This window comes from Ictidomys tridecemlineatus, chromosome 6 (assembly GCF_052094955.1).
Source record: "Ictidomys tridecemlineatus isolate mIctTri1 chromosome 6, mIctTri1.hap1, whole genome shotgun sequence".
NCBI lineage: Eukaryota > Metazoa > Chordata > Mammalia > Rodentia > Sciuridae > Ictidomys > Ictidomys tridecemlineatus.
In genome coordinates, this window is record NC_135482.1 from 105,632,667 (window position 1) to 105,648,740 (window position 16,074).

A 16,074-nucleotide genomic window follows, 5' to 3' on the forward strand; every position below is an offset into this window, starting at 1 on the left:
TAAGATAAAATAAGGAAGGTGATGAAGTATCTGGGAACTCTCCTCTCTTCTATTCAATTTTTCTATAAATCCAAAACTACTCTGAAAAATTAAGAACATAAAAACTGACAAGCTAACAAACCAGATGAAGGTATTCACAGCGTATGATATTGGTAAGGATTAATAGACAGACTATATTAAATATTCTACAGATTAATAGGAAAAAGACAACACCATAGAAAAAAATATTTACACAATAAAGACAAAAACAGGGAATTTAAAGAAGAGGAAATATAAATGGCCTGTTAATATATGAAAGGGGGTTTAGTCTCATTAATAACAATCATTCAAATGCAAGTTAAGATACAATAAAAAATTGTTACTTACCTACAAAATTGGCAAGATAAAAAGTCACATAACGAAGAGTAATAAAATGGATGTGGAACAACTGAAACTTGTGTGCCCTGCTGGTGATAAAGTGCACTGATGCCAATGCTTTGGAAAACAGTTTGGCATTACCTGGTAAAGTCAAGCATTCACATATTCATTACCTAACAAGTCCCTGCCTGGGTAAATACCCAGAAATGGCTACCCATTTGCACCAGCAGACACGCACAAGAACGTTCATGGCAGAATTATTTTTAATAATAGAAACACAAGAAGAAACAGAATGTCCAATGACTGATGAGATAAGCATGCCCAAGCAATAGGGTAGAGCAGTTAAAATGATAGATAATCAGGTTCCCAAGAACAAAGGTGATATTTATTCACAATATCTGAGATTCAAAGCACAGGTAATGATCCATCTCAATAGAGCCCTGGACAATCCAAGGGCAGCCACATGCAGTGGCAGGTAGGCTAGTGTAGGACTGAGCATGAAAATCACATAGCAAAACACTTAACAGTATGAATCCTGTATATCAAAAATGAGAACATGCAAAATTAACCAACATATACTGTGCAAGGCTTGGAAATATCACAGGAAAGCAACAGAATAATAGCTGTAAAATTCAAGATAGAGGTTAGCTCAGAGGGTCAGGATGAGATTCAATGGGGAAGAACACTCAGGGGACTTCTTCAACTCCATGTTGGGCACACACAAGGGTGTCACATATATTTCTTAAATGTCCTTTTATATATATTAATAATGAGAAGCAATTTTTTTAAAGCATTCATGAATTACAAAAGAAAACCTGAATCCTGATTTCAGGTTTTATTACCAGGATGACTTTGAGATCTTGCTTTTCTCTGTAAAACGGGGGTGATAACTACCCTCAAGATTTTTGAAAGAAGCAAATCTACAAAACTAAACCCATATGGGTAAGGTGGGGATTTTCTTCTAGTATCTCCTTAAACACCCATGTTGGACAGATACTCCATTTTTCACGGACTCTAGAGTGAAAAGTAGCTATTTTTCTTCTGATTCATTTTATCAGTCAGAAACTCCCTCCTAAGCTGCTCACTTAAGCATCCTTTCCACCATAAGAAATGCAATCTCCAATATTTGTTCTCTTCTGTCTCCAATTTAGAACAGCAATGGGAATGCAAAACAAAGAAACTGGTACTTACCGCGTAGATCTCAGGAGGAAAAGTGGGACCCTGGGAGAGAATGGAAAGAGATTGCATAATTGTGCTCCTTCAAGGCTCCAAATCCATTCCAAATTACATGACATAATAGTGCACGCCTAACTTTCATTGAGATGCCAACTCTAGATTGGTGGTATGTGGTTATAGTTTAAATGGTTTGACGATTTAGTTTATGAGCATTACAAGTTCTTCTGGTCTGAACCTTTCATTGGCAATGAAAGGTGAATTCATTACCATAGATAATAGTGTGCTAGTGTGCCCCCCCACAAAAAAAGACCTAAACAATTCTGGCAACTGGAATGTGTTCTTTTCTCTCTTCAGTTTTGAGTGTAATTTCCATTCTTTCCTTAGTAATATCGAGTGGTGGGACTGGGTTTCTGCGTTTCATTTTGGTTCTGCTTTCTGTAAAAGGACTGCTGATAAGAGACAGAAATGAGACAGAGGGAAGGACCCTCCGATACCTTCCTCTACTGTGTGAGACTCAGTGAGGAGCCTATCTCATAAAACCCCGTTCTGTTGAATGTAGAGAGAAGGAAAAGTGAAAGCATATTCTAAAATCTGCCAGCCCCAGAGTTCATGTTCTCTTACCTCATCAATACCACTGCAGTCGGGGAATGTAAGACTAATTATTCCAGTTTCACAAATGGTCAGGGACTTAATGACCTAATCGAGATCTCACAGCTAGAGTTAAAATGAACACCTGTCCACACATGATAGAAAATAACTAACAAATGTCTATAATCCCTAAAAATTTTGATTTCAGTAGTCTTTAAAACTTGATTGGGAGATTCTGAATATATAACCAAGGTGGAAAAAAAAAAAAAACACTGTCAATCGCAACCCTAACCATGAAGGAAAATGAGAGCTAGTCATTACCATCCTCAACATTTTCACCCAAATCTCTGGCCTTCCTACGAAGAATCTCAATTTTAAGCCCCATAATAATTTGTTAACCTGTTTTCTTTTTGACTGTATCTCCAACACCTAAAACAGTGTCTGAAACAAGTAGACACTAAGTATTTAAAGGGGCAAATAAATAAACACTCCTGGGTTTTATTCCACAAGGACACTTCAAGTGCTAGTCTGTGCCAGTACTATCCTAGTTATGGGGATTCGGTACTGATCCGGTCTAAGGATACCTTTGCTGTTACGGAATGTCCCTTTTACAGCATATGTTCCACCATAAATATAATGCAGGCTACCTAACACAACTTTTCTAATAGTCATGTTAAAAAGTAAAAAGAGACAGGTGCAATTAACAATATATTTTACTTAACATATTCAGGATACTAGTTTAATATGAATTGATCCAAAATTATTTTTACAAATTCCTTAAGATATTAATTGATACGTTATAAACTTCACCCAATTCTTAAATAACATTTAATAAGTTATTTTACACTCATCCAAGTCTTCGAGATCTGCTGTATATTTCACATTCACAGAACATCTCCATCTGGACCTGCCACACACCAAGGGCTCCATAGCCTCATATAGCCAGTGGCTACCATGTTGGGCAGTCCTATTGTGGAGGGTGAGACAAGCAATAAACATGTAACTGAAAAGGGTAGGAAAGGAAAGCCTGTGTAAAGAAGTGAAGACAGCAATTGAATGATTTAAAGGATTTAAGAAAAATAAGAAATAAAGTAGATACTTTAGTAGGTACCTGCACTCACAATGCAGAAAAGAGAAATTGTGTCTTTAGCACATTTCTGGATGTACTTTGTCACACCTATTTAACGGTCAGGGATGCCGAAGAGTCATATCCTAAATTAACAGCACTCTCTTCCCCATGGCCTTCTCCCAGGTTCTCCTCCTGGCATGACCCAACCTGATATTTGGAGTCCTGACAGCTCCTCCAATCCCAGAAATCAGCTGCAAGCCAATGTTGTTTTCTTTGAAGAGAGAAGCAGGAAAGTCAGTGTCCTCCAGCTTACTAGCTGAGATGCCTGAGGTCCAGAGGGAGTGTCTGCTGCTTCTCCCAGAAGTTAGGATAAACTATAACACAGAGCATATCCTAAAGTGCATTGAGGACCACTGTGAGAGTTCTTTGATCCTCATCGGCTAAGCAGAAAAGATGGAGAATCTCTACCAGCGTTGAAGCCAAAGGGAAGACGGCTCTCTAGTGGTCATGTTACACATTTCAGTCAACGAATGGGGGCACTGTGAAACGAATCCCTTATAACTAGATGGAGGACTGCACCATTGTCTTCAGGACAAATGAAAATAATTTTTTTTTTTAAATCTCTTGGCTAAATTATTACCAAGTTACATATTTAAAATATTTTAATCTGGGATGTAGCTCAGTGTACAGTACTCACCCAGAACAAGGTCCTGGGTTCAACCCCTAGCATAGCAAAAAATAATAATAATTAAATATTTGATTATTAATATGATTTTTGTTTATAATATATATTATTAAATACTGAAAATGGAAATTATGGTTAATGTGCTTAAATATTCAAAATACTTTTTTTTAACACGGGGTTGGGGCCATTGATATGCTAAGATTCACAGCCCTTCATTTCCAGTGTTATCATAAGTGAAGGGATTATTATTCATATGATTCACTTTTAGCCATCAATTAATGCCATATGGGTCCACTGAAACTTAAAATTTCACATGCAGAGGACAGTTATTGATGTGTTTGTACTTCCTTACTCAATCCTATTAAATAAAAAGGGATAACAAATCCGTTGGGGAATGCCAATCGATGGTGAAAAGATAATTATTTAAATCCCACCAGAATATTTAGCAATGTAAAGACCATAGTTACAAGTTTAAATACTAGTTAAAAATGATACTGTGAGCTGGGCATGGTGGCATATGCCTGTAATCCCAGTGGTTTAGGAGGCTGGGGCAGGAGGATCACAAGTTAAAAGCCAGCCTCAGTAATTTATTTAGTGAGGCCCTAAGCAATTTAGTGAGAACTTGTCTCATAAATAAATAGGGGGCTGGGGGTGTGGTTCAGTGGTTGAGCCCTCCTGGGTTCAATCCCTAGTACCAAAAAGGAAAAAAAAAGATACTATGAACTTGCTGATAGTTATTGTAAAATACAACATAAATGAGTTGATGTGCATGTGGTATTTTTATTTTTTATTCCTGTCATATAGCTACAGAAAATTTGCTTTCCTTAAAATTAACTTAAATGCATAAAGAACTTTTTAGAACAACATTTAGCAAAGTTGGTACTACTCATCAGAGGCACAGAATAGAGTGGGTACATATATGGATTTGAAATCTGTCCTCCAGATTTAGTGATCTAGTTAACCTTGCTCAGTTTCCCCTCCTGCAAAATTAGAATAAAAGCACCTGTCACTAAGGGTTCATGTGAGAGTCATTTGACCACTCAATAAATGAGTTCAAGCAGATTTTTAAGAGAAAAGAGGAAGAAAATGAAAAAAGAAAAATTGCAAGTTGCAAAACTCATGAAGATTTTGCTGAAGTAAAATCATGACTTCTTCCTTCTGAGGTTGTAAGACTCTAAAATTTAATAGAATGTTGTATTTATTATATTACCATGTTTTGCTTTAGATTTAGTGTGTCAAATACTTTAAGGTAATTTTCATCAAAAGAAATATGTTTTAGATACTAATAATATTTGTACCTACAAATTGCAAAATAAACTCTTGCTATTGCATGTGGTAAAGGCAGAGGTGGGGTACAGAATGATAGGCTTGGCTTTGGTCCATTCTTGGGAGTTGTAATTCTGAGGCACAGAAAGCTATGACTAAATCAGGAACACTACCTGGAGAAAGTGACCTGGGGTTATAATTTCAAGGAGATGGTCTGTGATCTGTGAGAGGATCTAGGGAAGGCCCCAGTAGGCAGCTGAAGGCTGACTCTCCCAGATAGTAATGCAGGCTGGATGCTTTGGGCTAAAGTTTGCTGCAAAACATTCTGAACAAAGATCCTAGACAAAAGGAGCTTTTTAATACCCTGAGGAATTCAGACTGAGTGAGATTTAAAAATACATATAATATAGACGTTGATCTCATAGACCGTAATCACTCTCACTACATCATAGGGTCTTACCTTCAGTGCTCTGCCTTCAGTTAGTTGAGGCAGAGTAAAAAGAGATGGTCTCTGTGTTAAGGGAAACACATTTTCTGGAAATGTTCTTGAATACTTGTTCAGAATTATTGCAGGACATTGCTGGTATGGTTGCAGGTATGAGGAAGAGAATAAAAGGTACTGTGGATAAGTCACTAATCCAGAGGCTCCCAAATGCAAGCTGCCTGCTAGATGAAATCTTCCCTGTCTGGCTGCTTTTCCCTCCAAGCCCACCCAGACCTCCACCAATCAGCTGGGGCCTTCATATCTTCCCCTTATACTATCCTCAAAGGTGCTTGGGCATAACAACTGCCAGGTCCCAAGATTTCACAATGATATCTCTTGTCACTAGTTGAAATTCATGAATCCTTACCTTCACAGAGGTGAAATTTTGCTTCTTTTTTGCTTTCAAAATTGGGAAGGAAGTCAAACTCGGTTTCCTTGGCTTTTTATCGTCCATTTGAGTCTTGCAGGAAGGAGAGCAGAAAAAAATTAATTGGCAGTAGGAATAAAATATAAGTAATGGTCCACACACTCCAGAGAGAAGAAAGAAGGGCGGGCCTGAAGGAAAGAAGGGGGCAGACACAAAAGCAAGGGCAGACTGGACTCTCTGCTTTTCCTCTTGCCTCCCTTTCTAGTGGTCTGATAGGGTTTGGAGGGCAGAGGGAGAGGCAGGAGCCAGGAAAGGAGGAGGAGTAAAGCATGTGGTTAGTAGTTTAAGACCCCCAGCAAACACCATATCCCCTAGTTAACTGCAAAAGAAATCCCATTCTATTGCCACAAATACAATATTCCCCCCTACAATATGCATACACTAGTGGGCTACTGGGTTAGATTAATGCCTGCAGAAAAAGAAAGGGGGAAGTTTGGTAGAAACTTTTTCTCTGGATCTTATTCAGCCATTTTGTACCTTCTTCATGCAGAGCACAATTCTATGACTAATTAACTGACTGCAAGATGGAAAGACTTGGAGATGGGGGCAGGATGAGGAAAGTGCTAGGGGAGTGATATTGGCCAAATTATGGAGTTATATTGTGTGCATGTATAAATATGTACAACAGATCCCATCACTATGTAAAACTATAAAGCACCAATAAAAATGTCACAGAAAGAAACAGATAGAAAGATTTGTATAATACCATGGAATCTAATTAGAGTAGTGATTCATATAACTGGATGGTGAGCCTTCAAAGTTTCCTGGGACACTTATACATTAACAAAACATTGTGGAATCTCCACTCTGTGTCCCTTGGAAGTCCCTTTACAGTCTCTAACTCTATCAAGAGCTAAGGGAATAAAATACACAAGAAATAGGGGCAGAACAGGGACCAATGCAAACATCATACCGGCTTCTGCACATTACTCACTCCACACTGGGAAGCTCTTGCAGACACTATAATCAACATGATGGTGTCACCATGTTGAAACTATTCAAAGACTAAAGACAAACCAGGATATTTATTGCAGCATAAATATTTAAAAATTAGAACTTACTTATCTCTAAATGATGGGAAATTTAAAATATGGCACACATATATTTTATGGGATGTGATGCAATCATTTTTAAATGAGGTAGATCAAATAAGCCAGCCCCCCCAAACCAAAGGCAGAATGTTCTCACTGATAAGTGATAAGGAGGAAGGGAAGGGAAGAATAGACAAAGGGGAATGAAGGGAAGGGTAAGGGATGGGAATAGGAAAGACAGTAGTATGAATCAGACTTAACTTTCCTCTGTTCATATATGAACACATGACCAGTGAAACTCCACATCATATTCAACCACAAGAATGGGAAGTTACACTCCATGTAGGTATGTTATGTCAAAAAAAATCCTACTGTCATGAAAATTAAAAAAACAAATACAAAAACTTTTTAAAAATAAAAATAGAAGAATCACTTTATAGCTATCTTAAAGTAAACATTAATCAAAATGATATGGCTTAAGGAAAAGTGAGACTCAAGGAATATGAAAAGTTTATTTGATATTGTTTATTTAATCTATAACCAGTTAGTAAACAATAGCTACTCAATGTTGGGGAAAGGAATCACCCCTAAGGAACTGTGGGTATGAGTGAATATTACTATAAAAATTTTGAATTCATATCTTGCCTTTTATATCTGTATATACCTAGGATTGAATATTTTTTAAAAAATAAAGAAAACCTGAAAAAAATTAAATGGCTATGATTGGATCTCAAAAAAAAAGTGATTGATCTTTATGTTTGCTCGTAACATATTGAGCAAAACCAGTAAAAAAACGCATATAATATGATTCTATATTTATTTTTTAAAAGATGTTTGCATACCTTTTTATACAGGTACAATGAAGGATTTGGAAGAGAGGAACTAAAAAAAATACTTCTGAGGAGTAGGACTGGGGAAGGTAAGAAGATGAAGTTGTTTTTGTTTTTTTAAGATAATAGGATCTTGTCATGTTGTCCAGGCTGGCCTTGAACTTCTAGGCCCAAGGGGTCCTCCCACTTCAGCCTCCCAAGTAGCTGGAACTACAGGCTGGTGTCACCATACCTGGCTAGGGGAACATTTATTTTCACACATACAAGCACACACACATGAAAAAAAAATCTTTGAGAAGTAAACAAAAAAGTGGTAGTCTCTTCTCTACTGATGATCAGTTTGACTTCTTCCTTCCCTCCCTCCTTCCTTCCTTCCTTCCTTCCTTCCTTCCTTCCTTCCTTCCTTCCTTCCTTCCTTCCTTCCTTCCTTCCTTCCTCTCTTTCTGCAAACGTTTGTTGAGTCAATTCCACCAGATACCAGTCTGTGCTCTAAAGGAGAATTTGCTCTCCAGGAGAGGAGACCCATGGAAGCAGACCGTTACAGAGCATGCGATCCACACACTAACAGACATATCTAAAGAGTGCATGGAGCACACTTTGAGATTCTGGCTGATCCTGCTGGGAGAGTTGTGTTAACCCTCACACCTGAGAAAAGCAGCCTGTTCTTGAAGGATGAGCAGGATGGGCACAGAGCCAAGGTAAGATGGATGAGACTGCACAGAGAATAAAATGTGGATTTTCTAGAAACTGCAATCACAGGAATCAGACATCGCTGGCAGAGGGTCAGAAAGGAGGGTTAGATTGTCATATAGTGTCATACGCATCATATAGTCCAAGTTAAAATCTTGAGGGCTATGTGATTGTGCTAAATCTGAGCTGACAAGATCCGATTTGTATTTTGGAAACATCTCTCTGGCAATAGCACGGAGCATGATTCCGAGGAGCTCAGTTAGCCATTTGGGGTGCATAGGTGAGAAATGATGAGGGCCTCAGCCAAAGCAGTGAGGGAGAAGACAGAGAGCAAACATGATCTTGGGGATAATTTGGGAGACTGAACAGGTCAATTTTCACCTTCAGCTGGACATAGGATTCGTAAAGTCCCAACACTGGAGAAAAACGAATACAACACTTTTTCATTGCTAAGGCTCTTCATCAGTCTTCCCTTCATCTACTTCCCAGGGGAATGGAGACTGTGGAAGTAAATGTTCATCTTTCCAAACAACTGAAGCTCTTTTCTCTGTCCAGCTGTGGCAGCTCTGTACATAAAGAAAGCCCTGAAGACAACGTGGGGACTTGGAGTCTAGCTTTGATGCTGCCCTGATTCTGAATGAGCCCTATATCTTCTCCAGATTTTCACTTTCCTTGTTTATAAAACAAGATGAACAAATGAACCAGATGACCTCCTAAAATTCTAATTCTATAGAAATACTGTCAGATTCTCTCTCTCTCTCTCTCTCTCTCTCTCTCTCTCTCTCACACACACACATACATACACACACACACACACACACACACACACACACACTGTTAGGATGGCCTTAGTCCTAACCTTAAGCAACTCCATTTTAAATACTCCAGTTTGAAACCTGCAGTCTCACTAGGCACACCCACAGAGCCCTCCAGTATGGTCACAAACAAATTCCTTCCCCTCACCCTGATAAACAGAGTGAAGCCCCTGGCAGGCTGTCCTCCCCTGATAAAGGCAAAGGTGAGAAGATCAGGGTGGAGACCACCAGAGCAGATGTTTCTGACCCCAAGGTAAATGATGTCACTGAGAAATCCGTGGTAGCTGATAAGGATTGAAAGGGGGGTCAAAAGCCTCAAAATTTAGTATAAATGATAGAGCAAATGAACAGGGATTCAGCCAGCCGAAACAAGGATGCACTCGAGCTGGAGAGCCTGATGAGGACCTGACATCCCATCACTTGTCATCGTTTCCCGATCCTCTGTGTGATCCTCACGGCTCTCAAACTCTACCACCTCGTCTGGACCTTGGTGAGAGCCGCAACTTCTCCCTCCTCCCCACTCCTCAACCGGTCGTCCACTCCACGCCAGGAAAAGCCTGCCTTGGTTCTGACCTGGTCACTGCGATCTGAGTGAGTGTGCATCTGCTGGACATAAAGCCTAAGGCTTAAGACTTTTGAACTTAGCCTGCAGAGGGAATGTCTGTCAGTAGCCTGTCATGATTGAGTGTGTTTTGCAGTGCTTAGAATTCATCTAGAATTGTGTGCTGTGAATCAATTAATCTAGAATCGTTTGCTGTGAATTGATTATGTCTATTGTAGAGCCTAGCATTAAGGATTGTCGTTTTCTTGATTAAGAACCTATAGAGTGAAACTGTATTAAGTAATTTGTGTGAATAAAGAATTGAAAGGGGCAGAAATGCATGGACATTTTTTATTTCTCCCCTTTACTGCATACGTCACAATTTTGCCCCTTCCAGACACTCACTTTTATGACTTATTCCATTATTTCCCCTCCCTTTCATGACTCTGTAGTTATCACAGACTATTTTGTGCCTTTCTATGCATTCAATCTGACTTCCAAAAATAACACTTGCTCCCTACTCAAAGTTTTGAAAATACCACTTTTTAATCCTCAAAATATATGGCAAATGATGAAGAAAAATAATTAAAATATGTCTATATTTGTTTGTATCTTGTTGCATGAAGGATTGAAGAAAACAAACTTAGTTCAGAGCTAGAGTAAACAAATGTTCCCTTTTTTTTGGAACCAGGTATTGAACCCAGGGGCACCTAACCACTGAGCCACATCCCCGGCCCCTGTTATATTTATTTAGAGACAAGTTCTCACTGAGTTGCTTAGGGCGTCACTAAATTGCTGAGGCTGGCTTTGAATTCATGGTCCTCCTGCCTCCCAAACCACTGGGATTATAGGCTTGTGCCACAGCACCTGGCTTGGAGTGAATGTTCTTTTGAGAAATGAATCTAAAAAAATGAATCAAAAAAATTTGTTATTTTTTTATATGTAGATCGGAATTTCCCTACCTCTCCACACCACTCCTTTTCTTCTGGAATTCAACAGTATTTTTTTTTCTCATTTTGTCACCTGATCAACAGCTTTAATGTTACTACTTAATTATCTTAGATGTATATATTTTTTATCTCATCTCCATCGCATGCCTCTTGGGGGCATGGATGATGAGCTTGTTTTTATTTACTTTAATTCCTCATAAGAACAAGCGAGGTCAGTAGCTTGTCCATTGAAAATTCTTGGTGCCAATTTTCTGCAAGAATAGAAATTTGAAATAGTTTAGATAATTCATCAAAAATGTTCAGAGTATCAACTGTGGGCCAGCAACTATATTAAGCATGGGGAATTAAAGAAAACAGAATCCTTGTTTTCAAGGATTTGGGAGTCTGTAGAGCAAGACTGCCCCACAAACAATGGTACCAGCATCATTGCACAGCATCTTCTACATATGTATTATCTGTGTGTACAGTATTTCAATGTCCTCAAAGAAAATGTCTTCTGAGATTTACCTGTCATGATTTATGATTTCAGTATTTCCATAGCCATTGTTAGTGGCTTAATCTTTATTCCTTGGGACAAAAAATGTGGCAGTGTGCTTGTAGGAATGAAAATTAATACAGTCATTGTGGAACACAATAAGAGATGCTTCAAAAAACTAAAAATAAAATTACCATATGACCCAGTAATGCCACTTTCACCCCCATGTTTGTTGCAGCACCATTCACAATAGCCAAAATATGGGATCAACCCAGATGCCCTTAGCAGATGAATGGATAAAGAAAATATGGTATATTTACATATTGGATTACTAGTCAGACACACACACACACACACACACACACACACACACACAAATGAAAATCCTGTTATTTGTAGTAAAATGGATGCATCTAGATAACATTATTTTGGAGTGAAATAACCCAGACACTGAAAAGATAAATAACACATATTCTTATTCATTTAAGGAGACCAAAAATTCAGCCTTGTAGAAGCACAGAACAGAATAGTGGTCACTAGAGATGGAAAAGGACAACAGGGAGTGGGAACACTGAGGAATTAAGAGGGACTTTTAGATACTGGGAAGGGTGCTAAAAGGAAGGGGTAAGGGAGGGGGGCTTGAATGGAAGAAGGGCAGCTGGACATAAATAATGCACCATGTATATAGGCATGGAAATATTGCAGTGAATCCTTCAATTTGTACAATATTTGCCAATAATTATAATTTTAAAAAACCTGACTACTCTCAAAAACTGGGAAAAAAATAAAAATAAATTGTGGCAGTGAAGGGGTAGGAGTGACCCTGCCCCTTTGCATCTCTTTGAAATGGAAACAATGTGTTTAATGTATTTAAGGGACACTCACTTCTGCCCCTCTGCATTGTCCTTGAAATTCTTCATGGTTCAGTGACCCCAGACTCTTAAGAGGTGTAACAGACTTTAAAAACCATCCTGTCCATTTTCCCTGCCTGGGCAGGAATCCTCTCTATAGTTTCCTTGACAATCATGTGTCTGTGCTGGAACATTCCTCAGACACAGCCCACTGTTTTTCCAGGAAACTCATTTCACACTTAGCTGATAATTTACATATGGTTGGCTCAATAAAAATCTGTGGGAAGAATAATTGATATTGAGCAAAATATCTTCTACTGATCCTTTGCTATTCTCTGTGAAGCAACAAAGAACAAATCTGCCTTCCTTCCTACTCAAGAGTTCTCAAGTGTTCAAACCTTAAATAGAAAAATATTATTATCATTATTTTTACTCTCCTGTGCACTTACCCATCTCCTGGCATTGTGGGGGGCGGGGGTTGTCTTAAATGCCTTTTCCTATGATAGAGCATGATCTAAGCCTGACAGAGCCTGCATTGTGATTGTTCCCCCTCTATTTTCTAGTTTTTTATGATCTCTTAAAGTGGCTACAGTTTTCTGGAGCCTAACCTGTGTTCTAGTCATTACTAAATCAGGAAGGGAAACCATTACATCCCTTGATGTGGTTGTTGTATTTTTATTAATGTAGCTGTCACACCACACTCACATGGGGGTTGGAGTCACCTACAGCCACAACTCTCAGCTCCTGGTCCTCCACGAGTTTGAGAAGCATGCATTCTAGCCAAGTTGTAGACAGCAACATGGAGTTGGAGAGGGCCAAGTTCAGTGGCTGGCACTGCTAGAGATCCCCTTCAGGCTTAGCTTTTCCCCCATGAATAAGGACTAAAGCAGAGAAGGCTTAAATCTCTGAACCAATTAGGTATCATCCGTGTTTGAAGAATTTCTTAGAACCCCTAGATTTACACACCTACCACATGCAGGTGATGAAATCACTCAAACAAGACAAAAGACAGTTATATTAGTTGTTTCTAAGGCGGTTTGAATTTTTCTATATCAATGATCTATAAGCTGAACAGTGAAATTTGAATTATGATTAATGATGCTGGCAGTTATTTAAAACATGTTAGAGGGGTCAGTTTCTCAAGCCCTAACGGGCTTGTGGATATTTCAAACATAGCAAATGTCACAAAATACTAGACTTTGAAATTCTCAGTTTGCATTGTTCATCATCTTTTTAAAGGAAAAACTTGCTAATATTGGGGACCTCTTAAGAGCAGAAGCAAGCACCACTCAGAAGCAAAGCTTGCTTCAGATGTATGAATAACACACTCTAGTGTACAATAACACACTCTAGTGTCAAGGGGTTGAGCTCCAGCTGAGCACAGGGGTGACCAGGAATAAGGGGCGGGCTGGAATATGCTAATGCCAGCCACAGCCTCATCAATGCAAGGCGTGTGGTTGCAGACGCCTAATTACTTCCGAGCGAAACTGCAGTGAAGAGGAAGAAAAGGAGGAAGAAAATTTCAACGCCCAGTTGTTGGGGTGCAGTTTCAGGGTAGGTCTTATAAATTCCCTAGAATCTCGCGCTCCCTTTCCCGCACTCCGCTGGAGTTGGTGTTGCAAAGTTCTATTAACAGCAAAATATACAGAAGTAGCGTCCTGAGGACGAGGCTGCCGGGAGCAAGGTCTAAAAAGGCATTTTCCTTCTCCGCGCACCCACACCCGCCCCACTGTCTCCTCGGAGCACACTTGCCGGTCTACTTTTTTGCATTCGGTACACCTTTCGTCCACCCGCTCCCGCCGCGGATCTTCTTCCCTGGAAAGACTTAGCCGACCCTAGGGGGCTCAGGCTCGCGCCTTTCTGTCTCCTCGGCCCTTTCTGGGTCCGGGTGAGGGTAAGAGGTGGGAGGAGCTGCATCCGGCTGGCGCAGACTGCCCTGGGGGCTGCAGAGGATCGGGTGAGTGGCCTGCAGAGTGAAGGGGAGGACCACACCCTCCTTCCGTCGCTATAGGAACGACATCTGCCCTTTTTGTGACTCCAGCTGAATGAGCTTAGGCTCTCTGGTCCAGTCCCAAATCACCTTTTACATCAACCTAAAGAACACATCTTTTCCCTCCTCCCCTTCTTTTGCCTCAGTTTTTTTTTTTTTTTTTAACGGACCAGACAACATTTGAACAAAATCCAGGGTAGAGAGATTAAAGTAGGTTAAGCACACCAGACACGTGAAAGTAACCCTTCCCTCTCCTTCTTCAAAAAAAGCATGTGGAAGTACATAGCAAAAGTTCTATGTACTCATCAAATGAACACTTTCTTGAGCATTTAGTCTGCACCAGGTTTTCGGAACGCATGAAAAGGAAAGTTATAGTTGAATGACATAAGTTTATGCTGGAGTACAATGTCTGGTGCAGGGAGAAAATAGACATGCAAATGAAAGCTAAGTTGAACTTGAGCTTTAAGAACAAATATTATATAGCCCTTTAAAGAAGGCAAGTAAGTCCCCACAAGTCTGAAGGTCCAGACCCATGTGGAAGCTTGGTATTCTGGGTACCAGCAATCAGTTTGATGAGAAGGGGCAAAGGTATACAGGGGCAGATGAGACAAGATTGAAAAAAGCAGATGGCGACCAGTCATATATGAAGTGGCTTGGAATTAGATGGGCTAAGGAGTGTGTGGACTCGCAGAAAAGTGCATGTTCAGATTTTAGGAAATTTCCCAGTCACATTATGGAAGTTAGGGAAAGAAGATTGAGAATCAAGATGCTGAGCGCGATTACAGAGACTCGGGAGGCCACAGCAGGGGGATCTAGAGTTCGAGGCCAGCCTCAGCCTCAGCCACGTGGCCAGACCCCCTAAGCAACTTAGACCCTGTATCAAATTTTAAAATAAAAAGGGTATGGTGGGCGCTAGGGATGTAACAGTGGTAAAGCACCCCTGAGTTCAATCCTCAGTGTCCACCCCCAGCCTCTCAAAAAAGTCAAGGCAAGGATGCTGCTTAGAATTAATAAGTGATTTTATTTCAGGGTAAGAGCAAATGGAAAAGCAGTTTCAAGAAATTTAGAAAATGAAATAAAGCTTGGTAGCCAGATGCAAAATATAAGACTGAATCCCAGGATTACACCTTAGACAGCCTTGATAGGGTGTCATGTATCAACAGAAAATTCTACAGGAAGGAAGTTGTTGAGGGATGGATCCAGATTGACTCAGTCCAGTTGCCAAATATCAAGCAGCAAGTCTGGTGTCAAGATCAAGATGTAGGATAATGATCGTAATTTGGAAGTCACTGTCACAAGTAGTGATCACTGAAGTCTGAAAACATCTAAACTTGAAGAGCGGGGAGGGTGTAGTGAAACTGCACAGAACATGATAGTGTGGTGAAGTGTGGTGAGAGACAGTATAGATGACACAAAGGATTAGAAAGCTACAAAATAATAAAGAATAAGCAGGAGGTGGGGAGAAAATGACAAAAGAAAGGTGTCACATGAACTAATGACATAAAATATTTTGATTGGGGTGTGATAAATAGTGTATATAAGACAAGGTGAGAAAAAATGTACATTGGATTTAGCAACTAAAGGTTAGTAGTGTTTTCAGCCAGGCAAGTGTTTTAACATACTTTAGGGTAAATTTCAAATAGAAACTATTTATATGAATAACAAAACAAAGTAGTTCTCAAGCTAGGGGCGATGAGTAATCAATAATATCAATACCTAAACCAGAGCAGGCCCTTAATGTTTACTGTTGAAGTGCATGCACTATAGAATAACTCAATATTATGTTAACTGGAAAATAATGTTTAAAAAGTGGGGTAGGGTAGGTGTGATATAGATAGTAAAAAATATA

At 39.5% G+C, this 16,074-nt stretch overlaps 2 protein-coding genes across 2 annotated transcripts in view; one reads left to right on the plus strand and one right to left on the minus strand.

Moving 5' to 3' along the window:
* Positions 1 to 7,025, minus strand: part of Dyrk4 (dual specificity tyrosine phosphorylation regulated kinase 4) — a 44,127-nt gene extending 37,102 nt beyond the window's left edge. Inside the window, exons 1-3 of the mRNA XM_078052436.1 lie at positions 6,966 to 7,025; positions 5,993 to 6,253; positions 1,549 to 1,578 (exon numbers count right to left, since the gene is read on the minus strand). Coding sequence (XP_077908562.1) covers positions 1,549 to 1,578; positions 5,993 to 6,253; positions 6,966 to 7,025 — 351 coding nt within the window. The remainder of the gene's footprint in view (positions 1 to 1,548; positions 1,579 to 5,992; positions 6,254 to 6,965) is intronic.
* Akap3 (A-kinase anchoring protein 3) overlaps positions 1 to 7,992 on the plus strand; it is a 70,093-nt gene extending 62,101 nt beyond the window's left edge. The window contains exon 5 of the mRNA XM_078015385.1: positions 7,938 to 7,992. Within this exon, the coding sequence (XP_077871511.1) occupies positions 7,938 to 7,946 (9 nt within the window). The 3' untranslated portion in view covers positions 7,947 to 7,992. The remainder of the gene's footprint in view (positions 1 to 7,937) is intronic.
* Positions 7,993 to 16,074: the final 8,082 nt, after the last annotated feature.